This window comes from Vigna unguiculata, chromosome 9 (assembly GCF_004118075.2).
Source record: "Vigna unguiculata cultivar IT97K-499-35 chromosome 9, ASM411807v1, whole genome shotgun sequence".
Taxonomy (NCBI): domain Eukaryota; kingdom Viridiplantae; phylum Streptophyta; class Magnoliopsida; order Fabales; family Fabaceae; genus Vigna; species Vigna unguiculata.
The window spans coordinates 37,712,028-37,736,028 of NC_040287.1; the positions used below are offsets into that span (position 1 = coordinate 37,712,028).

General features: G+C 30.5%; 2 protein-coding genes across 7 annotated transcripts in view; one reads left to right on the plus strand and one right to left on the minus strand.

Moving 5' to 3' along the window:
• Positions 1-1,733: 1,733 nt before the first annotated feature.
• Positions 1,734-6,426, minus strand: LOC114162767 (DDT domain-containing protein DDR4). Of its 2 annotated transcripts, none has more exons than XM_028046742.1 (11): positions 6,060-6,426; positions 5,780-5,890; positions 5,035-5,121; positions 4,918-4,955; positions 4,745-4,826; positions 4,426-4,532; positions 4,181-4,337; positions 4,002-4,094; positions 3,762-3,885; positions 2,579-2,621; positions 1,734-2,263 (listed from the first exon to the last, which is right to left on the minus strand). In XM_028046742.1, exons 1-11 carry the CDS (start codon positions 6,177-6,179, stop codon positions 1,837-1,839), a joined length of 1,389 nt encoding a protein of 462 aa, XP_027902543.1. In that variant the 5' UTR covers positions 6,180-6,426; the 3' UTR covers positions 1,734-1,836. The 2 variants fall into 2 exon arrangements, with proteins under 2 accessions (XP_027902543.1, XP_027902542.1); XM_028046741.1 differs by having other exon boundaries at positions 5,035-5,142; positions 6,060-6,389.
• A 5,308-nt stretch (positions 6,427-11,734) lies between these two features.
• Positions 11,735-24,001, plus strand: part of LOC114163864 — a 36,549-nt gene continuing 24,282 nt past the window's right edge. For 2 of the 5 annotated variants that reach the window (XM_028048228.1, XM_028048229.1), the window contains exons 1-8: positions 11,735-12,658; positions 13,474-13,618; positions 14,570-14,848; positions 14,983-15,150; positions 15,249-15,464; positions 15,757-15,851; positions 22,691-22,865; positions 23,458-23,882. In XM_028048228.1, the coding sequence (XP_027904029.1) occupies positions 11,904-12,658; positions 13,474-13,618; positions 14,570-14,848; positions 14,983-15,150; positions 15,249-15,464; positions 15,757-15,851; positions 22,691-22,865; positions 23,458-23,882 (2,258 nt within the window). In that variant the 5' untranslated portion in view covers positions 11,735-11,903. Of the gene's footprint in view, positions 12,659-13,473; positions 13,619-14,569; positions 14,849-14,982; positions 15,151-15,248; positions 15,465-15,756; positions 15,852-22,690; positions 22,866-23,457; positions 23,883-24,001 lie in introns of those variants that run through there. The other 3 variants (XM_028048230.1, XM_028048231.1, XM_028048232.1) reach the window with 3 other exon arrangements.

The window sequence follows — 24,001 nt, forward strand, 5'->3', positions numbered from 1 at the left end:
TTTACTTTATTTTTAATAAATATAATTTTAGTTTATATATTTACTTAATAATATTATAATATTATCACCTATTAATATAATATCACTCATATCTAAAAATTACATAAAAATAGGCGTAGGCGTGGTAGTGTCCCTGTGTTTGCGTTAGTATTGTGTTAATGTTGTGTGTTTACGTTAGTACAACATAAAAGAAATAAGACATAATACCAAAACTTTAAATAATCAAGTGAGCAATATATAACAAGAAATAATTTTAAACAAAAGGGTGAACCACTTTATAATTGAAAACTTATAAAATAACAAAAGTATAAATGAATAATTACTACTTAATGTAACACTAGTTATCAAAATTTCATATAAATAATAGTAATTTCAGCAGTATATTTTTATTAAATATAATTAAAAACGTTAAATTTAATTACAACCCACGATGATCATAAATTGAAATTTTGATTGCATTACAATAATTTCAAATCTCATTTATGTTTTAGACATATTAAGGTAAGGTATAACAAAAGCTGGGTCCAAGCCAACATTTTGTTAATCGGTTAAATATACTTTTAATATCCAAATTTGATACAAAATCAGGACGACCGTATATTTTTCTAATTAATTTTAGTTGTCAAATTTAAAAATGAATAAATATATTTCTTTTTATCATAACAATTAAATAATTTTAAGTTTAATTTTTTCACGTATTAAATAATATTTCATACTTATATTTAAATTAAAATATATCAAACATTATATAAAAACATATCAAGAATATTTTACACCATTCACTTAGAAATTGTATCAAAATTTGAAATTGAAACTAATTTCAATTTTATATTCAAGTTTATATCGAAAACAAATTTAACATAGTTTTAAAGAGCTTAAGCAATATTTATGAAAGAAAAAATGAGTACAACTAAATATTAATCTCCGTTGATGTTTCCTGTGGAAATGTTCTTATTTATTCGTTTTGTTTTACTACCAATTTCATTTTACTAACCTGTTAAATTCTATAAAATCAACGTTGTAGTTAACTCCACATTCCAAATCCATATGAAAATGATCATGATGTCGAGGTACCACGTATGGCAACTTCTTCAAAAGTAATTTTTTTAACTTGTAATTGCTGGCAACAACTCTTATTCATCAGACTTTTACTTCCCTCAATTCCAGCTCTTCCTCACAAATTTTCAAAATAACCATTTTATTATCTGAAAAAGTGGCTTCTAGAAAATATATTAAAAAAAAATCCTGAACCGGTTTATGGGATTTTCAAAATAAGATTTTTGAAATAAAACTTTCAGAACAAAATCCTTTAAATCAGATTTTCATAATCAAAATTTCAGAATGCCTATAATGCTTTCTGGAATAAATTTTCAAGAATACTCTTACATCAAATACATTTTACATCAAATACATTTTGAAAATAATTTTTCAAAATTATTTAAAAAATTGTTTTCAAAATGTAATTTATTTAATTTTGATGTAAGAGTATATTTAATTTATTCCCCAAATTTTATTTAATTTATATTTCTTTCTAAAATAAAAGGGAAATGTTTTTATTGTGGCATTTAAATCCTGTGAATCATGCAGAGGTGGCTGCCCTTGTTTTCTTAGATTCATGATGACCTACAGTGCGCATACATCAAACTAAACTGCATATAGATTCTCTAGCCATAACTAAATATTATATACTCAAATACTCAAGAAATTTCTAGGATCTTATCAAAGAGACCAAATATCGGAGAAGCAAAAAATTTAATCCTTCAAAAATTATGGCTCTTCAAATCCCCCAAAATTTGGTGACATATGCTTTAGTCAAAATGCAGGTTCATGCCAGCCCTAAATAGACTCGGACAAATCTGTCTTCCCTTCATGTGACTCGTTCTCTGAATCCAATACCATTATAGATTCTAATGCAGAATTGCGAGTGGGTCTCTGTCTCAATGTTTGCTTTGTAGTTAAGCCTCTGCTTTCTAAAATAGCATGGCTAGGAACTCCAGCTAGCCTCTTGCTGCAGCGAACCCCCTTGGGATAAGAAACTGCATGGCTTGAGGGAGCTTCTGAGTTCACTAACTCTCCATCAACACAATTCTCCTCCTCGCTGCTACCATGATTCTCAACATCATAACCATCATCATCATCATCATCAGATACTTGCACGATATCCTGCTCAGAATCACTGCCTGTTGAAACATCTTTTGTGTTGGATTGATCTTCTGATTGTCTGGTTTTGTCTTGGTCAGCAACATGAGATGTTTTCCTTTTACTGAATATTAAAAATTATACAACCAGAGTCAGATGGAGACAAACACATCTAGAAAATTGAAACAACAATTACATATTAGCATGTTTTGCTTTAACCGAAGTCAAAACAAGTTGTTCTCCATCACTTCCAGTTCATCGAGTGAGCATGTGTGACAAAGCAATGATGTAAAAGAGTATAAGTTGAAAGAAAAGTTTTACTTCGCTCCTTTTTTTCGTTTCATTTAATAGTTGAAAAAGTTATTCCTATTCAGCAGGGATAATCCTAAAAGCAAATAGAACATTGATGACAAGGTAGAGAATATGATGTAAAACATACTTTGTCAGCTGTATTGCCTCCCTCATTGTTCGATCATAAGCTTCTGCGATATACCCAAACAGAACTAATCAATATCTGAACTTTAAATTGATACCATAGAGAAGCTGGCAAAGGAAAGAATCAAAACGAACTTATAGTCGCTTGATAATGTTAGAAGCATTAAAAAAAAACTCGTGAATACTTGTCATATTATGAATTTTGCCATTAACGATTCACTCAATCTAATTCACAAACACGTTTGAATTGACAGCAATGGGGAAAAAGTAGGGGTCAAGATAAAATTAGAAACTCAATTATAAGATTGAAATATCAGAGATGAGGATTGATTTTTAAATAATTTAAAATCTTATTCTAGATAGTTTAAGTTTCAAAGATTTTTAAATCTAAGCATGTTTTAGTTTTTAAAAACTAGTCTAGTTTAAGGCATGTTTTAACAAATAGCTTTTTCTAACTTTTAGTTTCAAAAATATATTAATTTCAAAATTCTGTCACATTAAAAACAGTTGTTATATCAATGGTGACGATACAATACATACAGCAATCTTATAATTGAGAATAAAGGTGAGAAAGATAATTTCCAATAGTAACAAAAAAAATTGTCAAATGTAGCAAGAGAATCTTAAAATCTGAACCAAAATCTCAAATATGTTTTTCTCAGTTTTGAAAATGAACGTAGAAGTGTGTTGGAATTTAGCTAAAAACCATTACAACTCCACGTTTACCAAATGAGTTTATATTGAAAATTGCATTCGAAAATAAAAAACCTGCAATCACCCTGAACGAGCCTTAACTGTTTCATGTGAACACCATCATCACTCCCGAAGAGAAACTAAAATAAAGTACACAAAACTGGTGAAACTAAGATTGGGTTCATTCGATCAGAGAAAGTTTAGATAAATAATTTATAGGAATTCCAAACAGTGAAAAGTAAGAATTCAAGTTCTATGCATAATATTATGAAATGTTAGGACATTCACAAGTGTACAAACATCCTCTCCTGCTCAGTGAACAAGACCCATCCTCACTAACCAAGCATGCAATACATAAACAAACTACAAAGCAATGCACAAGACAGGCAAATTCATTAACATGCAGGATAACAATTGTCAAGTGCATCAGAATTAGTAGGTGTCAGATTGCAAGATGCTGATGCGGTGTAATTGAACATTTAACACATACTTACCAAATGTATAACAAATAGGTCTTCGAGTGCGACAGGCACGTGTATTTCCAGAACAGTAGGAGTTCTGAACATCCTTTAACAGCATATCCTGTCTCTGCTTTCTCTTTATTGCTTTTGCTTTCTTCTGCACAAATTAAAGGAAATATTCTCATACATCAATATCACAACCGAAGATGTGATGTGATGTTCTGTAGAGTGAATGTCCACCTATCAAACACTAAACAAAAAGGATGTCCATACCTCCCGAAGCTTTTCAAGAGCAGGAATAGCATCGCTCTGAAGCTTTGTACTGACAGAAACTTCCACGGCAGACTTGCTGAGCGAGAGTTTTTCCTGCAATTAACATTTAAAGATTAAGTTAATAAAGGTTTCGAATCCATGGGGAAAAGCATGGCAAAAGGTGGATAAATTCATCTCACAGCTGCTTCTGAAAATTCTTCAAGATTGGAAGCAAGGGTTTCCCACTGAATGGTGGGGAGTGATAAACGCCTATTACCCTCATCTTTTGGAATTGAGTCTGATTTAATAACTTCCCTGTACAATCTGTGACTCTGACCTTTTGAAGTTGCATCGTACCTATGACAAAAATAGACACATTAGCAATGACAATTTTAAGGTTTTGGGAATCTTAAAGATTGGATCATACTTGATAAGGAAAAAGTACCAGTAAGATGTGCCAGTTCTATCTCTTCCTAAGGCTTCTTTGCGAAAAGATGAGATTTGAGTTCCTTCTTTTAAAGCTTTATTTATGTATAACACTGCATCATGTTGCTGAATATAAACAAACAACCAAGCAAAATAATTTATATCAGACAAAATTAAAACAGCAAAAGGGATTAAATAAGAAAAGGGTGGAATAATCAAAGATGATATCAGCAAAATAGTCTACGAGGATTATGAAGTCATGAGAATGCAAAAGTATTCATATGTTTATATATTAAATAAACAAAAATATAAAGAAACCAATCAGGAGATGATAATACATCAGCTCTAACTTCGCAAAGCGCTTTTAGCAGTAGTAAGCGATCTGATGGATCAATTTCCTTGTACTTGGATATCTCCTGCCTGCACAGGCATTGATGACAATAGTTTTATTAAAAAAAAAAAAAATCATTGCAATCAGTAACAATCAAACATGATCGGTGTATCTCAGTACCCTTTTGATGGTACAAGTGGAATCTCACCCTCAGCAACCTGTAACACATGCAAGTATATTCAGTCAGAAATTAAGAAAATAGATAAAGCAAAGTCAAACACAGTGTTAGTGATTTACCCATGGCCACCACATAGTAAGTTTCTTACAGAGTGCAGTCACCCATTTGTCAGAATCCTCCATTGTTTTACTCACAGGTGGCATTCCCTGGCAGGAACACAATCTATGCTAAATCCACAACAAAAATAATGATAGGATAGGAAGGCATCGACAGAAAAATAAAATCCATGTGAAGAATATAATAATATGATTGATTTGAGGGAGTAAACCAATTTACAGAATTAGTATATTCAACTTTCATGACAAAATGCACCCCATTGCATATTTGGGGCTATCTTTACAATATTCAGGCAACCAAAAATTGTCCACTCTCCTGTGTCTCTATTGGACTTGGAGTATTTGACCAGTGGATCTAAAATTAATATTAAAATCCAATGAAACACTTCATTTGAAGTAAAAACTAATAAATTGGAGCATTGAACAAGTTCAACTCGTATTATTGCCATACAATCACATCAACCAAGTAATTATCACCGTCTAACACTTCTTACCCATACCAGAAACCACACACAAGGACATGGAAAAACACAAACAATCCTCCAGCCATTCTACATGCAAGAACTCAATCTAGAAACACAAAAATTACCAAAATTGCAACATTTCTACATTTGTACAAAACCTCTCTATTACTACCACTATCAATCTCATGCATCCACACATCAATTAATAATATTCTGGAAAAAAAATGTTTTTCTTTTCCACACACAAAAATAGAACTTTCAACAACCCACGGACAATAAAGTACCTTCAAAAGCTCAATATGAAGGTGAGCAAGCGAAGCGTCAGGCTTAACAAGCCCAATCTCAATATCCTCAGCAGAAAGCTTCAAATTTTTTCCAAGTACGGGATTAAACACCTAAACAGATAACAAGATAGCAAGTACATAAGAATAGGCATAAACATTAGTCACTCTACTGAAAAAATAAAGAATATACAATCCTTTACGCAATTTGCGACCTACTGAAACAATTTCACACCTGTCTCAAAACGCCATTCAAAAGGAAAATAAATTACAGATCTCTTACCTCCAAAAAATTCAGAACGGACGCGAGTTCCCATCTCCCGCGCAGCTTCGATATTTCTATCTCCAAATCGCTCTCCTCAAAACCTTGCTTATTGTCACCACCTTCTTCTGCTGCCTGCATGGTTTCTCGGTAACTTTGCCGTCTCAATTAGAACCACCAACAAATGATCAATATGAAAAATTAAAACACTAATATTGTGATGTGTAAGATATCAAAGAACACATTGTAGTTTCCCGCTCAAATATAGTTTCACTTTTTACCACTGGAAAGTTTAACATAACATAACACACTCTTCTGTATTTTGTAGTTTCTAGGGTTAATTTTTTCAGAATGGCGCCTTCAAAATTGGATTCCCTCGCGGTTCATTAAACGCACAGTTTAATCCCAGCAATATGTTCACAGTATTGATTGCCAAAGTAATAGTAACTACTACTATTGCACATTTTTGTACTAATCTTGACATAAATTTATTTCAATTTGTAAATTAATTAAAGTTTGTAACAATTATTACTATAGGTAGGGGAACATATAAAATCATATTTTACTATTTTTTGTGCTAATATTTTGTGACAGTGTTATCTGGTTTGTTATTTTATATTATAAAGTATTTTATATTATCATTATTATAAAGTATTTTTCTTCGCAATAATATTTGAAAATCTACTATAATAGCAACAATAATATCTTATTTTTGATTCAGTTAAAAATTTATATTAGAAATTTAGATATAATTTGAAAGTTTGGTGCTATATAAAATTGAAAAAAGGTGAAGAATTTATTTAATTGAGGTATTGAATTCCATGTTACATCTACATTTTACATTAATCAAAATCTATTCATTTTTATCCTCATATGTCAACTTATTTTTTATAAGTTTAACTTGATCACGAATTTTCATATTTTTAATTAAGTTCTATTAAAATAAATTTAATCTAATAAATATTTAATTAATATTTAATATTTTGCTTAGTATGTGTCATTTTAATATTTTTGCCAATAAAGTTATATGATTATTATTCTCTCTTATTAATTTGCTAATAATATGAATTTTTATAATTAATATGATATAATATTGTGATTAATGTAAAATATGTGCGTTTTATTACTTTTATATTGTTAATGTTGACGTGGAATAATCCCTTAATGATCGTAACTGATTATGTGTAAAAAACATAACGACCTAGTTATTTATTTAAAAGTTATTTTATATAAACAATGATATCAATTTATATTAACACACAAAAGATATGTGTAGAAAGAAAAAAAAAAAAAAAAAGTAGGAATGACAATACATGTTGTCACAACCCACTTATCTACATCTGGGGTCATCTCACCCTACAAAAGAAATACCAATTTATTTTTCTTACCTGTCTTACATAATATTTGATCAACATATACATAATTTTTTTTTTGTAATTTATTCTCTCAATTATAACATAATTATAACATGTAAAGTATAAACTAACTTCTTATTTTAGAATATTAGGATACAATATTTTAATAACTTTATTTTCATTTAATTAAATTAGTACAAATAATAAACTTTATAAATTTATTCAATAAAATAAATAATAATTTTACAAATTGTTATAAATTTTATAAAATATGTATATGAATAAAACTAACATCAGAAACTAAATTTCAAATGGAATTTACAACTAATTCAAGATCATCAAAAAAAACAAACTTATTTAGAGATAAATATACACAATATTTGTATAAGAGGATACTGAATTATGAAAACATTTTTTTAAAAAATCATATAATACAAATTATGCATGTCAACCCTTCCCACTTCGATGTTGGCCAACACAAACTGTGGACTATATAGGTAGATTAGGTTAAGATACTTTATGTGTCCTCGCCTTTTCTTACAAAATAGAGATAGTAACGGGATGGAATGGGACGAGATTGGCTATCTTATACTCATCTTTATTAACAAAAAAACAAAATTCATCCTCATTCAAATACTTAAATTCAATGTGTATTAAATTTTTGTCTCATCATCATTCCTATCAAATAAGGAATATATACTCATATCCATTTTGTTACTGTTTCAATATTAAATAATTAAATTTTATAAAATAATAAAAATTACTACAAAGGAAGTATAATATTATAATATTAAGGTGAAGGTTATTTTTTTGATATCAAATATTAAAAAAAATTATATTATAATTATATTATAATTTTATACATTTTAAATTAAAATATCAAATAAAATTTTATGAGAACCAAAATATCTATTAAATTTGCAAACGTTAATGAATTCTAGTTGATAATTTTTTTTTCTTAAATATATATATATATATATATATATATATATATATAAGGAAAACAAATATTAAGGTTAAAATACATGTTAAATGTTTGTTTACTTGATTTTTTAAAATTTTAATGAATATTTTTTTTAATACACTAATACAAGTTATAATAAATCACTTGATTCAAATAACACAAAAAACAAATATTAAATTAATAATAATAATAGTAAATTAACATGGATATTGTATCTTTTGAATTTAATCTTTTGAATTTCAATATATGTTGGATGATAATAAAAAAATATAGGACAATTGCATTAAAATTTTATATTATAGTAAATAAAGTTTATTTATACAATTATTGTGACAAAATCATAATATGATAATGATTTAAAAAATAAAAAATAAGTATATAAAATATATCAAAATAGTATCTTACACTATTCAAATAAAAAACAAATAAAAATATTAAAAAAATGATAAAATGTGTGTCTCGAAAACATTTTGAACGACCGTTAAATGAAATGAGACAAATGAACATATATATATATATATATATATATATAATTAAGTATCTGATAAAATAAAAAATACTTTACATATATAAGAAGACTTTTCAAATATTAACATAGACAATTGTTGATAAATAACAAAAAAAATTAGCAAAACAAATTATTTATTCAAAAGAAAGAAGAAAAATTAATAATGATAGAGTAAAAAAGATAAATTTTTTATATTAATTACTAAATTAAAGATTTATACTATTGAACACTTAAATTGAGAGTGTCAAACGTTTTCATGTAAAATAAAAATATTAAAAAACATATATATTAAAATGTGGGAGATAAAAGATAAGTCAGTATTTAATTGACATACATCATTTAAATATAATTGCATAAATGTTTTGATAAGATAAAAAATATATTGGAGAGACAAGATGTAAAATATATTGGAGATGCGAATGAATTTTATGGCAAACCAAATAATTAGAAAAAATATATAAAATGTGTGTGTATATATATATATATATATATATATATATATATATATATATATATATATATAAGTTTACTTAATTGACTATAAATATTTTAATAATTTAAACAAGATGAGATATGACAGGAACGAGTATTTTGGCAGGGATGAGGCGGATATGTACATCCCTATACCCAGTTGAAATAGTCAGAAATTCTTCATATCGATATTCAAACCCAATAAATGTGAGAATTTTCCGTCAAAATGGGGATGAGTTCGAACAATACCCACAAACAAAAGTTTATATGTCATCCCTGTTGATGTAATTTGATATATTTTTGTTAATTTTTTTTAAGTGAAACAATAATTTGTTATCAAAATCAACAATAAGATTATGTCAATTACACCAACAAATCAAACTATCATTATTCACAACTCAGTTTTTGATGAAAAAACCTTTATCCGATTTAAGATATTTAACGAAAAAATAACAAAACTGCATCATTTTTTCAAAAAATTAAAATTAAGACTAAAAAAAGTTAGAGGACCAAATTGATATTTTTGAAAAAAAATATAAAATACAAGCAAAAAGAGTAATTCCAACATTTTTATATAAACTAGTAAACTATTATATTTACTTTTTTATGATAATAAAAATTAATAAAATTATAATTATTCTTATTATTATAATTATAAAATTAAATATAAATATTTTCTTACTATAATTAATTTCATTTACAATGATTAAGTTTAAAAAATAATCAAATGAAATATAGTTAAATTAAAAAAATAATCAATTAAAATATAATATTAATAAAATAATTATTTTTATTTAAAAAAACTTGAAAGGTAAAATTAAAGAATGAATGAGAAAAAAAGAAAAACTTTTCCTCAGCAATGAATGTATAGAAATTATATAAATATATAAAAAAATGATGGGGCACATGATCCCAATTTGTCTATACTAAGATTTGTCACTGTCCTTGTATATAACGATACGAAGATATGACGATATAATAATATGAGAATATGAATATATGACAATATAACAATATGATGATATAATAATGACACACTACCAATAAAATAATATGACGATACAACAATATATGTCGATGTAACGGTATGACAATATCACAATATGATCATATAGTGATATAACAATATAACGATATATGATATAAAAATATAACAATATAACAATAAACAATATAAATATATACAAGATGATATGACCATGATAATATAACTATGATAATATGACTATCAAAATAATATGATAATACAAAGATACAACGATATAACGATCTGACAATATGATAATATAACAATAAAATTATAAAGATATAAAATTTTAAAATTATAAATAAGTTATAAAATTATGTTATAAAATTTTAAAAATAATAAAATTATATATGACGACAACAAAAACCATGTCAAAATAATAATAATGTTATTCACTTAAAAGCTACATCACTAAATTTCACTAAATTAACATTAAAAAAGAAGTTAACAGCGATGTTTTGATAGAATAATTTAAATTTATTAAATACTTAATTGACTATACAAAATTTATAAAGGAGTCAAATAAAAATTATCAAAATTTTCATAAACTTAAAATATAAACTTTAAAATATAAACTGACCTAATTGTAATAATACTTTTTTTTTAATTATAAATAACTCGTATCATCGGTTAAAAAAACAAATTCACGTGCACATGACTTTATTTTCACTATTTGATTATTAAAGCATTTAATTTATGTATCTATGATTATATATAAAATTATATATAAAGAGGATTTTTTCAATCTATATTTGTTTTTAAATTTAACAACTTAAATATATTTTTTAAATTAAAATAATAATTTTATTAATTTTATATTTTAAATAATCTTTTATTTAAATTTAATATTTTTTTCGAATTAACCAATATTTTAAACTTAACAATTTTTTAATTAAAAGATTATGTACAAAATTCCTCTAATCTAATGATATAAATTATATCTTCTATTTTATAAGAAAACTTAATTAACTTATTTATTATTATTATTATAATAAAGAGTTATTTTTTATAACATTTTTAATTTTTTTAGTGTAAATATTTTATTATTAATTTTATCTTTCTTATTATTATATATTTAAATTTTAAAACTGTTTTTTTTTTTTTAATTTAATGATTACTCTACAGTACCTCTAATAAAAAATAGTTACTTTTATTTTTATACATATACTTTTCAATTTTAAAAACAATAATAATAGTTTTATAAATATATTTTTAAAATTTAATAATAATAATAATAGTTAATTTTAATTTCCTACATTATAATGTTGGTTTGAAAAATGTAACCATTTAAAATGATTTTACTGTCTAAATATAAAAATCACAGCACCAATAATTGCATAATAAAACACCATTTCTTGAATATCTCACACTTTCATGTTCCAATACAACCCTCTCTCTTTCACTAACTCCTTCAATTCAATTCATCTTCATCTCTGGGCCAGCAAAACCAAACAAGAAAAGAAATCATACCGATAAACCCACACACCTTAAATTCAACCGGTTCCTGATGCAGTGAAATCGGAAGCATCATCGCATTGCAATGGGGAGAGAAACAGAAATCCTCTCTCGCCTCGCCGCGAACCACCTCCACCTCGCTCAATTCGAGCCCTTGCGCGGTGTTATCCTAGCCCTACGGGCGCGAAACCGTGACCTCGCCCGCGATATTCTTCAGACCATCGTTGCCCGATCGGGTCGGGTCCCTAATGTTGCGTGGTCCAGTTCCTGTTCGTCCCCCGCGCTCCTCACCTTCTTATCCACGCAGGAATTGCTGCAATTGGACAACGCATCCTCGGCGTGGAACTTTGACTCTGAAACGCTGCGTTTGCGCGCCGAGTTTCTGTTGTTAGTTCAGGATTTGATAGACGTACTGCCGGAGGGTGATGGAGAGTTGGGGAATTGTAGAGGAGTATTGGATAAACTTTTGGAATTGGGAGCGAAGTGGTTGAGAGTGGACGGAGATGGTGAAATTGATGGGACTGTGAGTGTTACTGTGATCGAAGAAGGAGAGTTGGTGAGTATGAGGAAATTGATTTTGGATCACGCGCGTGTTTTTGACTCTCTCTGTGGGAATATACATAGGCAAATTAGGCACTGGGAATGTGAGGATTCGGGGGAGGGAAGTGGAGAGTTGGAAGAGGAGGATGTTAGGGTGATTCGTGGGATACAGAGAACGGTGCAGGTTGTTCATTTGAATGCTATGAGGGACAGTCTTGAATCGGGTGATGCAGAAGGGGCCGTTTCTCATATACGTTATCTGCATTTTGATTATGGAGTCGAGGAGCAATCTGAGTACCGGTATGTCTCTCTCTATCTTTTCCTTTGCAAACACAAACAAGCTGTGTGGTTTGTTGTCTTTCTTGTGTAGAGTGTTGACCCTGTTTTTTCTGTTTGAAGTAGATGCATGCATTTTGCCTAGGGAATTTGGACCATTCTTCAATGAAAAAATTAGTTTCCCCTTTGATATTATTGTAATAACAGTAGTGAAAGAAGTATCATAGCACCAGGTGAATCCCTTATGATATAGAATAGTATTTAAAACAAGCGTTAGTTTCTAAACTTCTATATGAAATTAAAATTGGTCCTTGTTCAATTTGATCCTTAAATTTTAAAAATAAATAGATATAACTCATTTATACATTCGAGGAACACAATTTATTATGTAAAAGAAATTTAATGTCATTGGATTAAAAAAACTATATCCATTCATTTTTAAAGTTTGAAGACTAAAATGTATCAAAGTTTGAGACAGGCAAAAATTTCAATTTCGTGTCTAAGTTTAGGGATTAAAAACATATTTGACCTTTTAAAATAGAACGTTTCATCAAGTTCAGGAAGCCTGTATAGATTTTGTATTTTTTGTTTCTAGATTAGTAAGCAAATAATACACTCATTTTTTAAATTCATTCTTACTTGTATGTTCAGTTATGGTGGACGCTCTCTCATATTTATTTTTATTTAGGTAAAATAAGAATAGGTAATAACTTGTTCTTGAAGTAGTTAAGGATCTTCCTCTGTCTTAATTAATTATATTGTATTTGTTTTTTAAGTTCCCTTTCAACATTTTTTTCCCCTAGATGTTCATACCTGCATGTTTTCTAATTCTTTTGTAGCATAGTTTTGAAAGATCTCCTCAAGGTTGTCTTGTCAAAAAGTGAGAAGTTTGGGGACTCATGGCTTATCATGCGTAATCAATTGCTACAGATCTATAGTGAAGCCATTTCGTCAAATTGCAGTGATATTGTTCAAATGTTGCAGGTCAGTCTCTCGTCTTTCTCCACAGGATTTTGTTTTGTTTTTTTTTTCTTGATGATATTATCTTAACAAAGCCTTCAGTTTGTAGAATACTTTGCGTGGAATAAGATTTCTTTGTCATATTGTATTCTCAGGAAGTGTCAAAGTGACACACAAGCGCTTGTTAATTGTTGAAAATAAATAAAATAGGAATTGAGATTAATCTCCCTTGTGTATAAACCACACATAGGATAATCTATTTATAATAGAAAGAGGTACAATTAAAAAGAGTAACTGAAAATAAATAGAGTAAATAGAAGATATTGTTTGATATTGTGATTAATAATATCTAACAATGTTGAAAATAAAGAAAATAGGGATTGGGATTAATCTCCCTGGGTATAAACGACACATAGGGTAATCTATTTATAATAGAGAGAGGTACAATTAAAACGAGTAACTGAAAATAAATAGAGTAAATAGAAGATATTGTTTGATATTGTGATTAACAATATCTAACAATATCTTAATAATATCAAACAATATCTAAACAATATCTAACATTAATAAAAGAGAAAGCAAAAAGTAATAAGAATCATATAATTTGGAAACACCTCTTGTTAAAGAAAGCAGGCTAAACCATTTTTCAGGCTAACAGAAAATTCTGGGAATGCTTTTTCTCCTTAAAGAGTCATTTTAATGATTTATTAAATTGTTCCAACTTCTTTTAAATAAGGCCCCTTTACAGAGAACCATGCATACATTTTTCGGCTTTCTTCCTCTTTCTCCATGAAACCAACTTGGAGGAATTGATTCCTGAACACTCTTCCTTCAGTCTGTCAGATTATTATGGGGTTTATGTGTCTTACTGTTGATGAAATGAGTTTACAACATATAGTCCCCCTCCCCTATCCATTTAATATGAAAGAAACTTTATTTTGTCTAACTATATTCAATGGCAATGCTTTTCTTTAGAGCATTCACGATGAGCTATTGTCTGAAGAGATTGAAATTGATAGAGTTCAAACTGAGAACTTCATTCCACATCCTCTTGTACGTCTTCAAAAATATCTAGAAGAAGTAAAATCTGGTAAGAATTCAGATGATAAAGCATTACCCCTGCATGACGTAATTAGACACTGCAAGACATCTATGTATCATTATGCCCGTGTTTCTGGACTACACGTTCTTGAGTGTATTATGGATACTTCTCTGTCTGCTGTGAAGAGGGAGCAGCTGGATGAAGCTAGCAGTGTATGTACCCATCTTTGTTAACTCTATGATAAGTTCCTTTGTATAAAAGTTGATATTATGTTAATTGTTATGTGAACTTCCGACATAAGTCTACTCGTGTAGCTCTAATGCTTAAGTACTAATTTTTGTGACAGGTCCTCCAGTTGTTCCCACTACTTCAGCCTTTGGTAGCGGCCATGGGTTGGGATTTATTGGCTGGTAAAATAGCAGCACGAAGGAAATTAATCCAACTTCTCTGGACAAGTAAGTCACAAGTAATTCGGCTTGAAGAATCTTCTCTTTATGGTAATAAATCAGATGAGGTATTTTTCAACTTTTATGTTTTGGAATGTGGTTTGTTGGTACTAAATGAGCGAGTTGGTGAAACTATAGTGAAAAAACTGATTTAATTTTGTTGCAGATGTCCTGTGTGGAGCATCTATGTGATACCTTATGCTATCAGCTTGATCTTGCCTCTTTTGTTGCTTGTGTAAATTCTGGCCAGTCTTGGAATTCAGAATTCTCATTAATGCTTTCCGGAAAAGAACAAGTGGAATTTAGAGACGAAGATGCTTATTCTGATCCTTTTGTTGAGAACTTTGTGTTGGAGCGACTTTCGGTCCAGAGTCCTCTTCGGGTAATACTTTATGTGGAAGACATGGCTTTTTAATTGGTATAGATAATATTCTTGCTTATCTTTATTGTTGAAGAATGAAGAGAATTGATTAAGAAAGATTGTGATGATATGTAAAATCATAAAGGTCAATTACTCAGCCTTAAATAGCACTTAATTAATATAAAAGTGCAGCCTTTATGTTAAATGAAATATATCAAATGTTGATTGTAGTAACACTTTTAAAGAAATATTTCAGGATTTGTTGTACTAAGAAATCTTAGTGTTGAATATGTTTGCATCATTTTCTCTGTAGGTACTATTTGATGTTGTTCCAGGCATAAAATTCCAGGAAGCCATTGAATTGATTAGTATGCAGCCAATTTCTTCTACTATAGAAGCCAACAAGAGGTGTGCTTCTGATGTTTTCTCTTTCAGTGTCTGCTTTTAGATTCATCTTGATATTAAGACAGATATTTCCCAAATGTTTGGTTGCACTGAGTTTCTTTGTTAATAGATAAGACATCATTATTAGAGTATATTTTCGTAGAAATAAATACAAGTAATGGAATACTTTTAAAAAAGAATGATGTTGAGACGTGAAATTTGTTGTCTTTTGTGCATGTGTCCACACACTTAATAAACATACATCTTGATTGGAAAATAAAGAAAGGCATATACTTTTCATCCTAGAAGTTATATTCGTTTATTTTTTTCTAAAAGTAAAAGGAATTCTATAAAGAGCTTAAGAGAAAAGTGAAATGAAGTAGGATAAAATATCTTACAAAGTTCAGTGGATAGAACTGGTATCTTTACAGTGATGAAGATAAAATTTTATTTGTCGAACAACAGTAAGTCTGGGAAGAATTGTCGAATTTACAAAATATAACTTACTGGAGGACTTAGAGGTTTTGCACCTCCCGATGTTCAAAGGCCACAATTCTCTCAAATTTAGACAATAGATCTATCAACACCTCCATTCCTAGTTATAGGGAACATGCCTTATTTCTTCATGCAACTCTTAGATTTTTGGGTCTAGGGCCTAAGCCAACTCTACAAAACCAACTTATAAGGTAGAAACTTCCCAAGTTTTATAAGGACCTTGTCATATTTCTAGTTTATGTGAGATCTTAAGCCATTCTTTTGCATTCAAGTCTGAACATTTGGAATCCGAACAAATATGGGTGACAATTACGGTACCACTTCATACCTAGGGTTAGACATATAGAGCATAGACAAATATGAGCGACCCACTAAGGGATGTAAGGTTGGATTTTTAATTCCATCTTAAAATATGAACGTTGGACCTAACTCAATGTCACAAGTAAAGTCAAGGCAAGGGAAAACTTAGAAGATAAATTGGAGGAAAAAGAAAGAACAGGTTGTTGCCGATTTGAAGGCAAGAGAAGTCAGGAAAAGTGGAAACTAACTCTTAATTTTGTGATTATGAGTGAGACTTGAAATAAGTATGCAGGAAAGGATGAGGCAAGGGAATGGGGCAGGAACTGAGAATTCTGTTATCTTCTCTCTCGTGGAATATTTCTGTAATCATGGATTCTGCTTTTCCTTATAGAAGAGTCTTAGTATTTTAATACTGATTTAATAATACTAGCGTCACATCATTCCATTTGTCATTCCTTATTATTTAATCGGAGTCTATTAATATTTTGCATGGTAGCAATTCTGCCAAAGTGTGGCCTTGTAGATATGTGCACTTTAAAAGTGAAATTGTTGAAGATTTCATATCTTATAGAGAGAGATATGATTAAAATATAGTATGTAAGTAGGTGTAAACCTCACTTTACAATCCAGTTTTGTAAGTTTAAATTGGACCTAAAGTTCATTTTCTGAGATGCTTATCCTAATGAGGTTTGTTGGGTTTATAGTGTCATCTATTTGCTTGACCATCACAAATGTTTAGTTCCATATTCAAAATGAAGTATTCAAGTGATAGGGTGTATTGAAGATTCTATATCAACTAGGGATATGATTAAATTATCATATAAGTAGGTGCAAACCTTACTTTACAAGAGTGAGTTTGTAAGGTTGGATTATGCTAAAAACCCATTTTCTAAGATGTATGAATATGACGTTCATGTCTAGTCCTGTCCAAAATAAACAACTTTGCACCCATGTTTTCTTCATGTTATGCTCTTCAACAAGCAATCTGAATCCGCCACAACTGCTGCTTTACCACTGTTGTTGGTGGAAACTCAAACATTTAGACTCCTAGTACAGGCGACATACGCTTTTTTACGTGCTTATCTACTTTCTAACCTAGATTTTGCCCATTGCTTGGTAATTCTAGATTGTATTATTTCATACTGTTGAGAAACCCAACATCGGATAACTCTCCTGCATGTCCAATCGGATTTATGCTACAAAGGCTTTTTTCCAATGTTACAAACACTAAAGTGTACATCCGATTTGGTCTAGATCAAGCTCAAGCAATGCATGCTTGGGTCTCTTATTTATCAACAAAGCTGTGATTTTGTTCATCATGAGTAGAAGGCAAAGTCCAAACTTAAAAACCTTGTGAGTAAGATTCTAGTGTGGTTTTGAAATGAGCACGTTGGTCTTTATATACTATGTGGTGATCAAACTATCGAGTCCCTTAGAATATTAACCAGTGTTATCAATATCGGATAACGGAAAATAGCGGTGACCCCCAAAAACCTTTATAAAGTTATAACGGAACCATAACGGGTTATGACGGAAATATTGTAGTATACAAAATATAATACCACCACATATAGTTTTAATGAAAAAGTAATGATATTATGTCTCTTTTCAATTTTTGGAATCTTGAATTGATCCTAAAATCTTTTGAATGACATTGGTCACTTGTGAGTCGATATAGCTAAAACAACTCTTCAAAGAATTTCAATTTGAAGAAAGTTCCCAAATGCATGTGAATTGTAATTTCATAGCAAAACTGGAATCTAGATATATCAGTGCTAGATTTGTCAAATTGGATGACAATGTTTCCAACCCGGTCACTTCTATGAGATGTTCTTAAAGTATCATGATCATTGACCATTATTATTGCTGGAAAATAAGCATATTTTCTTCAAAATAATTATAGTCATAGAGAAGTAGAAAAAAGAAATAAAAGTGACCGGGGATGGTGAAGGCCGGAGGTGGCAGCCAGCGGTGGGGACTGGCTGTGGCAGCAACTGGCGGTGGCAGCAACTGGCGGCAGTAGTGAGTAGCAGTGCAGTTGCTGTAGTACCATGGTGAAGGAAGGAGTGATGTTTTATTTCTAAAGAGAAGGAAAGAAAACTTTATAGGGGTAAAGAAAACTTTACTGCAGTAACGGAAGTAAATTAAGTAAAAGAAAAAAAGAGGGTAAAAGAATGATAATGGTTAGAAATATGCGTAGGCTTGTTTAAATAAAAAATTTAGTGGGCCAGGTCCAATTTGCTGAAGACTAAAAGGCAAAGATCAAATTAGGGTTTTTGGTCATCTTCTTTTTCTCACCATGCCGTTGCTGCAAACCACCATCATTTTGGGCGTTTCTTCTCTTCTCTTCTCTTCAAGATTTGGGATTTGGATTTGTGGTCCGCTTTTTTCGCTAAAACTGCTACGTCACCATCATCCGTCATGCCAAAAGCGGCCACCATGAAAACTAGACACAATTTTGCACAATATTTCAAGTATTTATGTGATGAGGATCAATACTATCTTCTTGATCGATGCTATTTCCTGACACTCATAGCCGTGTCAACGAGAGTTAAAAAATCTACAAATGCAAGATTGTATTTCAATTTGTGTGCCTAGTGGAGGGAACATTCATGAAGACATGATCAACAAGCTCTATGAAATTCACATGCTCTATATTAGAGATGTAAATAATAGATTTATTTCAACTAGCATAAAATGCTTAGAGCATGACGAATTTTGGCCATGGCGGAAATCGGTATCGGTTTTTCGGCCTGCCGCCATAACAAGGCGGAGGCGAATCGGGTTTTCATGGTGGCCGCTTTGGCATGACGGATGATGGTGACGTAGCGGTTTTAGCGAAAAAAGCGGACCAAAAATCAAAATCCCAAATCTTGAACAGAAGAGAAGAAGAGAATAAACGCCCAAAATGATGGTGGTTTGCAGCGGTGGCATGGTGAGAAATAGAAGATGACCAAAAACCCTAATTTGATCTTTGCCTTTTAGTCTTCAGCAAATTGGACCTGGCCCACTAAATTTTTTATTTAAACAAGCCTACGAATATTTCTAACCATTATCATTCTTTTACCTTCTTTTTTTCTTTTACTTAATTTACTTCTGTTATTGCAACCCCCATAAAGTTTTCTTTCCTTCTCTTTAGAAATAAAACATCACTCCTTCCTTCACCATGGTACTACGACAACTGCACTGCTACTCACTACTGCCGCTAGTTGCTGCCACCTCCGGCCGCCACCTCCGGCCTTAATTGTCGCCGTAAGCCACCGTCGGCCGTCTCCTAAGTCTTTTTTATTTTTTTTTTCTACTTCTCTATGACTATAATTATTTTGAAGAAAATATACTTATTTTCCAGCAATAATAATGGGCAATGATCATGATACTTCAAAAACATCTCATAGAAGTGACCGGATTGGAAACATTGTCATCCAATTTGACAAATCTAGCACTGATATATCTAGATTCCAGTTTTGCTATGAAATTACAATTCACATGCATTTGGGAACTTTCTTCAAATTGAAATTCTTTGAAGAGTTGTTTTAGTTATATCGGCTCACAAGTGACCAATGTCATTCAAAAGATTTTAGTATCAATTCAAGATTCCAAAAAATTGAAAAGAGACATAATATCATTACTTTTTCATTAAAATTATATGTGGTGGTATTATATTTTGTTTACTACAATATTTCCGCCATAACCCGTTATGGTTCCGTTATAACTTTATAAAGGTTTTTGGGGGTCACCGCTATTTTCCGTTATCCGATATTGATAACACTACGTTGACTATAATTAATCACTTTTTGGTGACTGTGATTAAAGAAGAGCGGGCAATTAATGAGAACTGAAGGCTTAATCTTTTATCATAATTTTGCAAGATTGGTGTTTTGTGTTTCAATTCGTTCACATATTAGCCAAACGTTATTGGATTAAGTTCCACCTTTTGAAAACGTTGGATAGATAATTTCTTAATTGATTTAGTGAGACTTGAATTTTAGACTACAAATTCAATTACTTTTTGGTGACATTGGTACAAATGTATAACTCTCTGTTTAGAATTCTTATGCACTTTTTTAGAGCATGATGATGCTTCAGTGCTTCTTTTTCATTAAATCTTCATGTTTGTGTTTTTAATGAATATGTTTGAGATCACACATCGAGTAGAAAGACAACCAAATTATAGTATATAAGTGAGTGCAAACATTACCTTACAAACTAGTCTTATGAGGTTGAGTTAAACTTAAAGTCTATCTTTGAAGGTAGTATCCGAGCCTATTTTAGTTTGTTGGGTTTATCACATCACTTGCTATCAGTTTGTTATTAAACTACCCACAAATATCTACTTCCATATTTGAGATGTCCAGTCCTTGATTTGAGTTATTGAAGATCCTTGTTGACTAGAGATATGATCAAATGATAGTATATAATTTGGGAGGTTGAGTTAAATTTAAAGTCCACCTTTTAAGGTAGTATTAGAGCCTATGTTAGTTTGTTGGATCTATCATATTACTTGCTATCGGTTTGTTATTGAACTACCCACAAATATCTAGTTCCATATTTGAGATGTCCAGTCCTTGATTTGAGTTATTGAAGATCCTTGTTGACTAGAGATATGATCAAATTATATTATATAAGTGGATGCAAATATCACTTTATAAGCTAATTTTGAAATGTTGAGTAAGAATTAAAGTTTACTTTTTAAGATGATATCAAAGTATATCCTAGTGAGGTTTATTTGGCTTATTATACCATGTGCTATTGAACCACCCACAAGCATCTAGCCCCAAGATTTTAGTCCTCCGCATGAGTGGGCGTCTTAGAGATCCCATAGACTAAAAGTATGATAAAATTATAGGATATAAGTGAGTGCGAATATCACTTTAGAAGTCGATTTCCAACACGATATTGGCAAATGTTTGTGAAATTGGTGTTGAGCATAGTGGAGCATCAAATACTCCATTACCTTTGCCTTCCAATGAATAGGTTTTTATTTTAGAAACTAAGCATGTGCCCTCGTTAAAGGCAACTGATTGGTGTCTCATTTGTTTAATTAAATGGGAAGATTTGGACATATCTAATGCTATTTGGAAGATGTTCACTCCTTTGAACATGACTATCCTAATTTCAACCTTGAGGAGAAAGTTGATTTTAAAGGGGAGGATAATGACACAAGTACAATCAAGGCAATGCCAAATTGGAATGTAAATTGGGGGAAAAAGAGAAAGGACAGGTGGCTGCAGTTCCGAAGGCAAGGATAACCAGGAAAAGTGCAAGGCCAAGGGTAACTAACTCAATTTCGTGTTTATGAGTCAGACTTTAATTGAGTATATAGAAAGAGATGAGCGAAGAGAATGAGAGCAGGCTCTGAGAATTCTACAGTAGTATGTTAACATGTTATATTCAGTCTTACAAAACTGACTTATTATTATGTGAGCATTATAAGGAGTACATTGGCGGTAATTAAAAGAGCAATTGAAAAATGCCATAAGATTTGTAGTATAACTAACCAATGGGTATGTACCAAAAGCATTATAAAAAGCAAACAGAAGATGAATGCTTCATGAATGCCACAAGACTGCCAACAACTTCTCACATGTGTTTATTATAGAATAAAATTATAGTTTTCCTACATCGACTATTTTATTTCTGCAATCTATTAGTGTCCTTTCATCAGTTTAATTATCTTGTTATTCTTGTCTGCAGTTAAAATGTGATAATTGATTATTTTTTATTTGTTTAAGATGGGATTAATGATAATTTTGACTACTGTTTGTGTATGATGAGCATTTTATTAACCAACTTGCAGTGGGTTCTGTTCATACATTAAACTTAAAGAGTAATGCCAGGCCTAGACCTTTCTTTTCTATGCCGCTTGGTTTGGCTTTAGATTTGACTCAGTTGTATTATCTCTTTTTTCATTCCCATGTAACCTGATGGCCCTGTACTGGGGGAAATCTGTACTTGGGTGGTTTGACTTCCTTGACATTATGCTTTCTTATAAGTAATCTCTTATGATTACGATTTATTTTGTTCTTTGTGCTTTATTTGCTCTTCTGAATTTCCTTCTTTTGGCATAGGAAACAAGATATAGAACTCATGCATATGCGTTATGCTTTAGAATCAACTGTTCTTGCTTTAGGAGCAATGGAAAGGAGTATGTCTGGCGAAATAGAAATCCACCAAGATGTGCCATTATTTCATTTAAAGGACTTGCAGAACCATTTGGATGCAATTAGTAATCTTCCACGCAAGGTAAGTCACTTTTCATTTTTTTTTTTTGGACTAAATACTCTGTTCTCCAAATGATAATATTGTAATATATTAGCAACTTTCTTTATGTAGTTTTATATGCAAGATTTTCGAATAATCTTATTCTCCTCAGTCCACACATGTATTTTTATTTTTATTTTTCTTTTCAATCATTTTTGTCCCTTCTGACTTAGATGAAGTATCTCATGGTGGCAAGTGTTCGGTGCTGTATTAGGACATGTTGTTAATTTTTTTTACTCTTTATGATATTACTTCAGTTGACTTAAAATATAAAAATATGTTCTATTTTGTATCCTTAATTGATTTTTTTTCACTAAAAAAGACATGGGGGAAAAGTTTCTGTCGGATGTAACTTACTATGTATCTGAGACCAGTTGTAAAAATTATCAAGTTGTATCTATGTGGTATGATACATCTAAGAAAAAGGGCCTATCTGACATTCTTTTGCATTTTTCATGATCTTTGACATTTATTACATTTAATATTTGAAGTGTTGATATCAATTGTCCAGAGCTGTGGTGACTTCCTTTTCTGGTTATTATTATAGTGTACGAATAATCTTTTGATGATGTAGATTTTGATGGTGAATGTCATCATTTCACTACTGCATATGGATAATACCTCTGTTAACTTGATGCATTGTGGATTACCGGGAAGCAGTTTCAAACTATCAACTGCTTGGTCTTCAGAAGATAGTTATTCAACTAGAAGTGAAGGGGGCAATAAAATGGTTATATCCTTTACTAGTGTGCTACTTGATATATTGCGCCATAATATTCCATCCTCTATGATTGAATTAGAGAACTCACTAGATGATAGTATAAGCACAACCAGCAGACAGGCTCTCGAGTGGAGAATCTTAATCTCAAAGAGTTTCATTGAAGAGTGGGAATGGCGTTTGTCAATTTTGCAGCATCTCCTACCATTATCTGAACGCCAATGGAGATGGAAAGAGGCACTGACAGTGTTACGTGCAGCTCCTTCCAAGCTACTCAACCTGTGAGTTTTACCTATTTCTAATGCATGAAATTCAACAAATGTGCAACTTCATTTTTGTTTTTGTATATCGAGTTACACATGGAAGGGGTATAGTCACAATAACACTGATTATCCTTTTT

What these genes read in the sequence shown, in the direction of transcription:
- LOC114162767 (XM_028046741.1), bottom strand. Translation starts at nt 6,179, where the DNA reads ATGCAGGCAGCAGAAGAAGGTGGTGACAATAAGCAAGGTTTTGAGGAG. An exon ending in CCGTTCTGAATTTTTTGGAG is followed by an intron (nt 5,891 to 6,059) that starts GTAAGAGATCTG and finishes TTATCTGTTTAG; the next exon opens with GTGTTTAATCCCGTACTTGG. An exon ending in GAGGCAATACAGCTGACAAA is followed by an intron (nt 2,264 to 2,578) that starts GTATGTTTTACA and finishes TTTAATATTCAG; the next exon opens with TAAAAGGAAAACATCTCATG.